The 11,489-nt window shown below is 37.8% G+C and overlaps 1 protein-coding gene across 5 annotated transcripts; it reads left to right on the top strand.

Annotated features, from left to right (window-relative positions):
- On the top strand, positions 1-9,389 carry LOC141671829 (uncharacterized). 5 transcript variants are annotated; one of them, XM_074478214.1, is made up of 12 exons: positions 1-143; positions 598-713; positions 918-4,044; positions 4,123-4,440; positions 4,523-5,932; positions 5,981-6,283; positions 6,547-6,807; positions 6,938-6,997; positions 7,092-7,196; positions 7,279-8,178; positions 8,368-8,490; positions 8,666-9,389. In XM_074478214.1, the coding sequence occupies exons 2-12, from the start codon at positions 600-602 to the stop codon at positions 9,076-9,078; spliced, it is 7,134 nt and encodes a 2,377-aa protein (XP_074334315.1). In that variant the 5' UTR covers positions 1-143; positions 598-599; the 3' UTR covers positions 9,079-9,389. The 5 variants fall into 5 exon arrangements, with proteins under 5 accessions (XP_074334315.1, XP_074334314.1, XP_074334313.1 ...); XM_074478213.1 differs by having other exon boundaries at positions 4,523-6,283; positions 8,374-8,490; positions 8,669-9,389; XM_074478212.1 differs by having other exon boundaries at positions 4,523-6,283; positions 8,374-8,490.
- Positions 9,390-11,489: the final 2,100 nt, after the last annotated feature.

Raw genomic sequence — 11,489 nt, 5'->3', positions numbered from 1 at the left:
AATATAAATATAAAATAAAATAACACAGTACTTATCTTGAAATGGGAAAGTAAAATTAAAAAAGAAAAGTGAAGAGGGGTCAAATTGAATGTAAAACTTCCAGATCTTCTGCTACTCTTTCTGGGTTTTCATCTTCAACTCAGGTAACATCTTTATGTATCCTTATCTGTGTCTATTTTGTATGTATAGATCTGTTTTTTGGGTATTTTTATACAAGATTTGTTTTTTATTTGACCCTTTAGTGTGTTCACTTTGTATTTGTGAAATCAAGATTTTGTAAAATCAAGATCTGTTTTCTTGTTTTTATGCATGTTTGTGTAGTAAAGATTTGATTTTGATTGTTTTTATGTGTTCTTGGTTTGTTCTTGATTATAAAGATGCGATTTTTGTGTGTTTTGGTTGGTTGGTTTTGACCCTTTTGTTTTGTATATATAAATCAAGATTTTTGGAAAATCAAGATTTTTTAATGGCCCGTTTGGGTCTTTCTTGTTTTTATGCATGTTTGTGTGATAATAATTTGATTTTGGTTGTTTTTGTGTGTTCTTGGTTAGTTCTTGATTATAAAGATGTGATTTTTATGTGTTTGTGGGGTTGCAGAGATGGATTTTCATAATATGAAGAGGAAGGAACTTCAAAAGTTGTGCAAGAATCATAATTTACCTGCAAATTTGAGTAATTTGGAGATGGTTGATAAGCTTTCATCGTTGTTTAAGGTATGTCTAGCCCTTTGATTTTCTTGAATTTTGTGTGTGTGTGTGAATGTATAGATGACCCTTTAATTTTCTTGAATTATATTTGCGTTTGTTTTTATAGATTGTTCTTTTGATTTTATTGAATTATATGTGTGTTTGTGTGTGTTTATAGATATGTCTTAATTTTTTTGGGTTAATTTTTGATGCGGGGTATGTGTGATATAGGTTCAAGAAGCAGAAAAGGGAAAGCGCGCGAGGAAAACAAGGTCATGTTTGAAGAATTCTGATGAAATGTTGAGTGAAAATGAGTCTGATGTTTTAAAGAAGAATGTGAAGAAAGTTAGGTTTAGTCCTGAGAATGATGTGGTTCAACTTGGGGAAAAGAGTGAGAAGGGTTTTGTTGCTGAAAATAAGGGTGGTGCGGGAAGGGTTACGAGGGGTAGGGCGTCATTGTTGTGTAAGACGGTTTTGATAAGTCCTGTGGTTATGAAGAGGAAAGGTAAAAGGGCTGTGCAGGAAGTTGAGAAAGAGGATTTGGTTGTTGAAAATAAAGGGGGTGCGAGTAGGGTTTCTAGGGCTAGGGCATCGTTGGGTAAAAATGTTGTGATATCAAGTCCCGTGGTTATGAAAAAGAGAGCAAAAAGGACTGTACAAGAAGTTGAGAAGAAGGATTTGGATGTTGAAAGCAAGGGTGGTCTGGGTCGTGTTACTAGGACTCGGGCATTGGTGGATGAGAAGGTTTCAGTACCAAGTCCTGTGGTTATGAAGAAAAAAGGTAAAAAGGCTGTGCAACAGGATGTAAAGGAAGAATCGGTTTCCGAAAATCAAGGTGGTGCAAGTCGGGTTACTAGGGCTAGGGCAGGTAAGCAGGTTTTGATGCCAAGTCCTGTGGTTATGGAGAAGATAGGTAAACAGGCTGTGCAAGAGAATGAAGAAGGGGATTTGGTGGTTGAAAATAAAGGCGGTGCAAGTCGGGTTACTAGGGCTAGAGCAGGTAAGCAGGTTTTGATATCAAGTCCCGTGGTTATGAAGAAGAGAGGCGAAAGGGCTGTCCTAGAGGACAAAAAAAAATTGAGGAACAGAAAGGTTGAAAATGTTGCGTCTCCGAAGAATATTGTGAGAAATAGGAATACGCAGAAGAGAAGTCAGAGTATTAAGGTGGCAGTCTTGGAAAACAAAGATGCCAATGCAGACGGCGGTATTACTCAGCCGAAGATGGGTTTGAGGAGATCAGCAATGACTGTGAACATATCTGAAGAGTCTGAAGGGTTGATGGATGAGACTGACCAGAAGGTGTCAAGGAAGAATTCTAGGCAGACTTCTCGGCAAAGGGCAAGTGCTAAGAGCAGTGTTGAGGATGTAGATAAAAAAACTGTTGCTGTTGAAATCTCTCAGCCAGAGGTGGTCACGAGGCAATCAAAGCGCAACAGGCAGTTAACTGATGAATCTACTATGTACCAAACAAGACGTGGTACTAAGAGGATGTCAGTGATGCCCCAGATGAAGAAAGCAAAAATGGAAAAACCTGTTGCAGGTAATTTGGGAACGAAAAACATTGTAGTGAAAGACTCCCCAAATGAATCAACAAAGCCTGTTGTGGTGGAAAAAGGTTCTGAAACAGGACAGATTGCAGAAGATTCAAATGGTAGTGGAACTAATAGTAAAACAGTTACGACAAAAAAGCGAAGAAGAGATGCAGTTCCGGAAGAAGTGCCTTTGCTGCAAACTGGTACACGTGCAAACAGAAAAGCTGATTATATTTCGGACAAGCTTAAGGAAGAAACACCAGTGGCTTCAGAACCGCGAACAAGGTCTGCCAATAGGGAGGCCTCTCTTATGCACTCGGCTAAGAAGTTAAACGTGTCAGGTAATTTGGGACCTAGTAGGACTGCTGGAGAGAAATCTTCACCTCACCATACAAGAGAACTTTCTACAGTGCCAAAACATTCTGCAACTGGAGCAAGACAATCGAAAACAGTGGCAGTGACACCGCGATCGAGGTCTGGCGGTGGGCAGAAGCCTTTCACTCACACGACCAAGAAATTAAGAAGAGAGTCAGGTAATTCTGGACTGCATAGCTCTATCGGAGATAAAGAATCACCTCACCATTCAAGAGAAATTCCGTCGGTGCCAAGACGTTCTGAAACTGAATCGAAAGAAAGGGGTTCGAAAAGTAAGCATACTCTTGTTATTCATGAGCATTCTAGAAGATTTACACGTAGTGCCCTAAAAGGCAAGACTGGTGGGCTGGCAAATGTTAGAGGAAAAATCCATCAGAAGTCACAGAGTGTATCAAAGCTACCACTTTCAAAAGTGGAATCTTCTGTACAGAAGGCAATATGTGAAGGGCCACTTGATATAGATGTTCAGTCCTCTTACCAGGAAGACCGAAGCACTGTTAATATTGTTTCAAATGCCAGTGACTTACCTGAGGATAAAACTGCTTGTTCGACTCCTCAAGGTAGTTCTCCTAAAACCAGTAGTGTTGGTCTTAATCTGCAGAAATCTGAAGGTCTTGAAATGATAAATATACATGAGGTTTCACCTGCTACTCCTTCGAATTTGCAAAGTAATAATGCTGGGCGCGAAGTGGATATTTCAACTCAAGGTGGCTCTCCAAAGACCACCCGTGTTGATCTTAATGTGCAGGAATCTGAAGGCCATGAAATGATGAATGTATGTGAGGCTTCGCCTTTTGATCCTTTGAATTTGCAAAGTAGCTATTCTGAGATCGAAGTGGATGTTTCAACTCCTCAAGGCGGTTCTCCAAAAACTAGTGTTGACCTTAATCTGCAGGCACTTGAAGGCCCTGAATTGAAAAATATACATGAGGTCGTCATACCTTCTGATCCTTTGAATTTGCAAAGTAATCATGCAGAGCTCGAAGTGGATATTTCAACTGCTCAAGTCAGCTCTCCGAAAACTAGTAGTGTTGATCTCAATGTACAGCAATCTGAAGGCCAAGAATTGATAAATATAGGAGAGGCCTCACCTGGTGTTCCTTTGAATGTGCAAAGTAATTATGTTGACCCCGAAGAGGATATTTCAACTCCTCAAGGCGATTCCCCAACTAGCAGGGTTGATCTTAACGTGCAGGAATCTGAAGGCCCTAAATCGATAAATATATGTGAGGCTTCAACGTCTGATACTTTAAGTTTGCAAATTGATCATGCTGTCTATGGTCATGTTAATGAAGACTATATTACTGCAACACAGCGGGAAAACTTTTCTGAGACCAATGTTGCAAGTCCTCATTTAGTTAATTTGGAGGCCGATGCTGCTGCTGTGGATGGGTTACCTGCTGACAATGCTCTTGCTGATATTTCGCTTGTGGAACAATCAACTTTAACAAGTAAGTGGGGTTTATGATAAGGTCACATTTGCAGTTCTTCTACTGAATCTTATTATAAATATTTTATGTAAATTTCAGGAACTGAGGAAAGGCCACAACTAAGCAATGACGTAGAATCAATCTCCAAAGGGATAGATCTTAACTCCGTTTTCCAAGGGCCTACAGTTCACGAAGTTGAACCTGTTTACCAGTCGACGTTGCCTGCTGATAATTCTGTTACTGGTAAGATTGATGCTGCCTGTATGACCCAACAAAAAGGTGAGATAGATGCTAGAAGTCCTCCCCTGGATAGTCTAAAGTCAGAGGACAACATAGATATTATTGGGGATGCAGGCTCCATTGACACTGGTTTTGTAGAAGATCACCATTTAAATGCGGAGCACTTATATTCTTCAGGTAAGTTTTGTGACTTCAGTAATAACAAGTTGCCTTGATTATATATCGTAAAATTATTCTAATAATTTCTTTTTATCTTTAGCCTTTAAAGAAACTCAAGAAGCAAGCAAAAATGTAGATCATGTTGTAGCTGAAGAATCTACTGTTAATGAGGAAAAGTTGACTGCAGAAGTTGGTGATTTTTTCCCAACTGAGGAAGTACAGGATATCCACAATAACTCTGCTGTGTTTGCAGAAAATGCTGGACTTGATAATGATTGCAGAAGTGCGTCCAAGGAAGTTGGTGAAGGTAATTTTGCCGATCTAACTGTCTCTATGATCTGCAAAGAGGAGAAAGATGATACTGTTCTCCTCGAAATATCTCAGCAAGCAGTTGAACGACACAACACAAGTTCAAAATCAGAAATGCGGGAAATGAAATTCTCTGTGCCCAACAGCATCCTGAACACTGAAGAAGTACAGATTCAATATGAGTTTTCAAAGCCAGAATTTTCTGATACTGTCACGGGTACTGTCATGTGCAGTAATCAAGAAGTTGAAGATGATAGTAACCAGAGACTGTCAGCCGTGGATTCATGCTTGATACAGGAAGAAAGTTGTACGAATGAACGTATAGAGTTGTCTGCTTCAAAGGTTGTTGCAGATTCAGTTGCCATAGAGAATAAAAAATCAGAACCCGAAGTTGGTGGACTTGATAAGGATTGCAGAAGTGTGTCCAAGGAAGTTGGTGAAGGTAATTTTTCCGATCTTACTGATCTAACTGTCTCTGTGATCTGCAAAGAGGAGAAAGATGATACTGTTCTTCCCGAAATATCTCAGCAAGCAGTTGAACAACACAACACAAGTTCAAAATCAGAAATGCGGGAAATGGAATTCTCTGTGCCCAACAGCATCCTGAACACTGAAGAACAGTTTCGATATGAGTTTTCCAAGCCAGACTTTTCTGATACTGTCATGTGCAGTAATAAAGAAGTTGAAGATTATAGTAACCAGAGCCTGTCAGCCGTGGAATCATGCTTGATACGGGAAGAAAGTTGCAGGAATGAATTTATAGAGTTGTCTGCTTCAAAGGTTGTTGCAGATTCAGTTGCCAAAGAGAATAAAAAATCAGAACCTGAAGTTCCATCATCACCATCATGTGCCACAAAAGTTGACAATCTTGTGGTAGAGGTAACTGAAGACTCACCTTCAAATTGGAGTTCAGACAGTTTTGAAAGGACAGCTGTAGGTGGAATCTCATTACAGAATGAACAGATTTCTGTTATATCAGCTGCTGATGTTTCTGCACATAATCGGTCGAAGAATGCCAAGGATGAGAATGAAATTAGCAAACAATTTACTGTATTTGATTCTTCGATCAAGGAAATGAGTGGTATGCCCGAGTTTAATTCATCATTACCTTCACATGTTACTGAAGTTGGCCATTTAGTGGCAGAGGTGAAAGAAATGAAACCAGAAGACTCGCCTTCACTTTGGAGCACAGAAAATGTACCTAGAAGGGAAGCTGACTCTCCTTCACTTTGGAGCACAGAAAATGTACCTAGAAGGGAAGCTGAAGATTGTGGATTATTACATCAGCAGCGTAGTTCTGTTATATCAACCGATGGTTCTGAACATAGTCGGTCAGAGGATGCTAGGAACGAATCTGAAATTGGGCAAGGAGTTAGCTTGTGTGATTCTACTATCAGGGAATTGACAGAGATGCCAGAATTTATCTCAATTTCTAAAACTTCTGATTTAGATATTAGTGGAGGGAAGTGTACTGAAAATGAACTTAGTTCATCCATCATTGGTTTTAAGAAGATGGTAACTTCTGAAGTTGGTACCGAATTGATAAATAAAGGTAAACGGAGCTCTTTCCCTCCAGCCCCCCCCCCCCCCAAAAAAAGTTTTTAGTTATTATGGTTGTTTCTGTTACAGTTGATAGATCTTATAGTTTTGTACTTTCTGCAAGTATCAAGTAATGCTTATATAGACATCTGACTTCTCATTAAATGATGCAATTTTTATACTAGAAATTCACCCTATAATGTTGTTTCAACGAAATTCAGTAAGATAATGTTTGTTACTAGAGTTACGAAATATGACGCGGAGTTATGTCTACAGGTGAGGGGTATAGTGCTGTGGGCATTGAAAGGAGAGAAGTAGAGGACACGGTATTTGAAGATACTGCTGAAAATGATTCTGAAAGAACTTCAAGCATGTTTGCTGGTGCATATCATATTTCAGACAGTCAACTACCTACGGGGAGAGAATCGGTCTTGGAGGAGACGATGTGTTTTTCTGGAGATGTCGAAGAAAGAAGGATGAATAAAAATATCAATAGAGAAAGAACACCGGTCATCTCAGAAGATGACGGTCATGAATGTGAGTGTTGAATGCATGTAATTAGGGAGCAGCTGCTATTATATTGATATTTAGCATGTTGAATTTATTTTTTTTGCTCTTGGTTAGCCGAGCTCATGCGAGTCACTCACATGGTTGTGTTTCCATGCAGTCCCTTCCATTGTTGATCATTGCCACGTACCATCAGAAGACAGTTGTGGAAAGGAGCAAGGTTTGTATTATTCCGCTATTTACGCAATACCGTGTTTTCAAATTGTGACACACTGTTTCTAATATTTTCAGATTTTCCCTTTCATTTATAACAGGTACAAACATGTCCATGGTGAAAAGTAGCAAAAATTTTGGTATAGAGTTTTTTAGTCAGCATGATTATGGTCACGGATCATCTGACAACTGTGGAAAGGAGCAAGGTTGGTTAAGTATAACTGCTTTTCACCTGATATATGTTTAAAGTCCATCTGTTTCTAGTTATATCTTGCATTCAAATAACAGGTACACCCATGTCCATAGTGAAGAGTAGCAAAAACTTTGGTGAAGAGATTTCTGGTCAGCATGATAAAATCATTGAGCAGGTGAAAGTCTGTAGTGCTGCTGCTTTGCCCCAGAACATTTGTGAAGATTTTGCAGGGTTTGGTAACGAAATGGTTGCTGACCTAATGGGAAGCACCATCAAGCAAAGGACAAGTGACTTTAACAATGAAAATTTTGAAGAAACTGAACCCTGCACAATGACAAATGAGAAGACTGTGTTTGGAGATGGCATTGAATCGTTGAAGCAAAATTCACCTAATTTGTCCCAGAACTTGGCGGAAGACAGCGAAGGTTACTGTGAGAAATTAGGTGCGGAGATAATTACTCGTGATGTCTCAGAAGAGGACCATCATGGCAAGGATACAATTGACTCTCATGGACTTGAGGAGTCCTTGCAACAGTTCAATGTGAAATATGGTGAAATTGACAGCAGCTTAAAATGGACATGTCAAGATAATGATAAAAGACCTACTCTGGTTCAGATGGATGTCGACACTAGCAATGTGGAAAGTTCTAGAGATAACATTATTGCAGGCGCTACTGTTCACAGAATTGACCAAGAAGCTGGTGCCTCAGGAGTGCCCACAGAAGAATACCCAATATACGAAGATGCAATGGATGCTGGTGCCTCAGGAGAGCCCACAGAAGAATACCCAATATATGAAGATGCAATGGATGCTGGTGCCTCAGGAGTGCCCACAGAAGAATACCCAATATACGAAGATGCAATGGATGCTGGTGCCTCAGGAGTGCCCACAGAAGAATTCCCAATATATGAAGATGCAATGGATGTTGATGCACCTGCTAGGTTGCAGTATGGTGGTAAAAGTGTTACCTTAACTGGAGAAAATGAAGCTCAAGGTGAGTGAAGGATTCAAAATTAAAGCATATAATGCAATTTCATGTTATTTTCCAAACATGTATTCTTTATCAGTTAAAATTATGAATCTGTATTCATGTTTGTTAGTTGCAATTTGGTAGGTTTTACTTATTTGTTAATTCAGTGATTTAATATGAAGTATACAATTGGTGAGTTATGTGCTATTGCAGTTGCAGGAGTAACCACAGAAGAACTCACAAAAATTAAAGATGCAATGGATGCTGATGCACCTTCCAACTTACACTATAGCCGTGAAAGTTTGACCATAACTGAAGAGACAACCCAAGCTGAAGGTGAGTCAAGCATGTATCTAGTGCAATTTCATGTTGTCTGCCTAAATAGTAATCTTCATGTCACTCGGTATAATCTGCATCTGTTTTCATGTTTGTTAGTTGCAATTAGGCAGGTTTTAAGTAATTGATCGTTCAATGATTTTGTACTATACCATTGCTGATTTGTGTGCTACAGCAGAAACTGGATCTGGGGACATTATTTCATTTCCTGATATTTTCGGTTCTGAGCTCGACCCAAAATCTGATGAAGTGGGAGTGGATAGGGAGAAATCACATATATGGTTTGATGGGACCAGTTTTATGCTAGACAAGAGCGAGGATGCTGTAAAAGAGCTTGACATGTTCATGGTTTCTGCTACTAAAGAACAACTGCACAACTCTGGGGAAGAACATGTGAGAGCAGGAAATCAGCAGACAACAGCTATGGATAATCCCAGCACTGAAGATGATAATGTTCCGGCGGAAATCAGTGAAGGCCTTCTTATAGAATCACAGTTAGAGTCTGAAGCAAATAAGGATGCACATCAAAAAGTCGATTGTTACAATAACAAGAAATCCGATGAGAATTTTACAGGGACCGAAAGCTGATATACCATGGATGATCGCTCGTTACTGGGTTTTCATTTATGCGTTTTGTGTGTTCTTGTACAGCTAACATCCATAGGCCTTAAATCATGTGAAGGAATGTTAGTATAGTTTGTTCAAGTACAAATTCAATCGTGTCTGTCAACTTTAACTTTTATCTAGTTGCCCAGTCTCGTATCTGAGAAACAATCTGTAGCATGTTTCCGCAAGATTCTGTTAGGATTTGTTCAAACTTATGCTGTTGATGTGCGCTTATTGTTATGCTACAAATTCTTTATATTTTAATGAATCCTAACTATTGACATTTTCCATTATGTAATAGAAATGTGTGTGTAGAAGAAACAGTATATTGATAAAAAAATTCCAAAATCAAAAGAGCGATTAAGTTGAAAAAATAAAGGATTTCTAAGTCTTTTGTTATCCTATAACGAACATAAACTTATTCGTTTAAATGGAAACGAGAGGGTAGAGAATCCGTTGATAAGTTTACCTGTATCCGAGGTATCTATTCGTTTTCGTTTATTACTCGAATACCTCGTTTTGACTGTATCGCACTATGTTTCATTGATAACCCCCAAAATCCTCTACCTTTAGTTCAACTATAACTATAATTTCAAATGGAGGAATTCCAAAGATATTTAAAGCTAAATAGAGCTCAACAACACTACTTCTTATATCCACTTATCTTTCAGGAGTATATTTATGCACTTGCGCATGATCATGGTTTAAATAGAAATAGATCCATTTTGTTGGAAAATGCAGGTTCTAATAAATTCAGCTTACTAATTGTGAAACGTGCAATTGAGCAAATGTATCAGTATAAACAGAATCATTTGATTCTTTTTGCTAATGATTTAAACCAAAATCCCTTTTTGGGGCGCAACAAGAATTTTAATTTTCAAATGATATCAGAAGGATTTGCAGTCATTGTAGAAATTCCGTTTTATCTCCAAGTATTATCTTCGCTAGAAAGGAAAGGAATAGTTAAATCTCATAATTTACGATCAATTCATTCAATATTCCCTTTTGTAGAGGACAAATTTTCACATTTAATTTATGTTGTTCTACATTCTCAACAATTTAACCGTTTGATTTTGGGCTGCTGATCTGAAACATGTATGAACTGATTTACATGCTCTCGAGAATATCTGTAGTTTGTTTGTACTACTTGATTTGGAGTTCGTTACATTAATGTCATTTAGTCCTTAATATTGCAGCCGAGTCTTTTAAAGCATGTAGGCCCCAAGCTTATAAAGTGCAGCAAAGGACAATGGAGGACTACGTATTTGGCTCTCGTATTTTAAATTTTTGAAAATATAAAGACGTTTTCTCAAAATATACTCGGAGTCCTGACAAAAAAATTTCTGCATCCGGCTGTACCTGGTTTCGGAGGCCCCTTTGATTTTTTACTCTAATCGTGGTCTTCGTCGAACTTGACTCTTGCTAATTATATTATTTGAGCACCAATAATAAGCTTTGTTATAAAAATCGGCCGATTTTTTAAAAATCGTCGATAAATCGCTTAAAAATCGGTCGAAAATATTTGTCTGATTTGACCGATTTCCAATAAATCGCCGATAAATTATCCGATTTTTTAAAAATCATCCGATAAATCGTAAATCGGTATCTTAAACGAATTGTTCCGATTTCCAAAATATGTAATACTACAATAAGCATGGCAGCAGGGACCAATTTCCCCACAAACCAGAAAGCACTTGCAATTTTTAAGTCAACAAACTATCATTAAACTATAGTGGTAGTAGGGAATGGAGATAAAGTAAAAAGATTGCTACTATTTTTTAATTTTATATATTAAGAATTTGAAACGAGTCCAACACAAGCATCTAAATTGCATGTTTAATTAAGCTCAGAACAAAAACGCACCGACAAAATAGGAACCGACCCACCACCGCCAACCCCAAATCCCAATATTGCAATTTCTAATTTTGTGCTCCAATATTTAATTTAACATACTAATATCCATCATTTTAAATTATGATATTTGTCAAAAGTTTAATTTATAGTAATTGTTAGATTTCAGTTTATTAAACATATTTTACTATTTTAAATATCCAGGGAAACGGAATACAAAATGATACAATACATTGTTTGACATTCAATTTAAATGTCAAATACTAAAATGATAATTAGTAAAAATCAAAAGTTTCAATGTAGTTGTGAACAAAATATTGATACAGTAATTTGAATTTGTATTTTTCTCGTTGGAGATCGCAAGTTACATATGCGTGTGATTAATTAAAAAAAAATATAAATATACTTGACTATTTTTTAATGCCCAATGTCGAATTTTAGATATCTCAAATATTATCAAAAAATTTCTCAATAACATAAAGTAAAGTTTAATTTGTGGATGGATATAAATTCACGCTGATCACAAAAGAGGCGTTTGGGAA

The sequence above is a fragment of the Apium graveolens genome, chromosome 7 (assembly GCF_009905375.1).
Source record: "Apium graveolens cultivar Ventura chromosome 7, ASM990537v1, whole genome shotgun sequence".
Taxonomy (NCBI): domain Eukaryota; kingdom Viridiplantae; phylum Streptophyta; class Magnoliopsida; order Apiales; family Apiaceae; genus Apium; species Apium graveolens.
The sequence above is the reverse complement of the archived record's forward strand: the minus strand, read 5'-3'. Positions and strand labels throughout refer to the sequence as shown.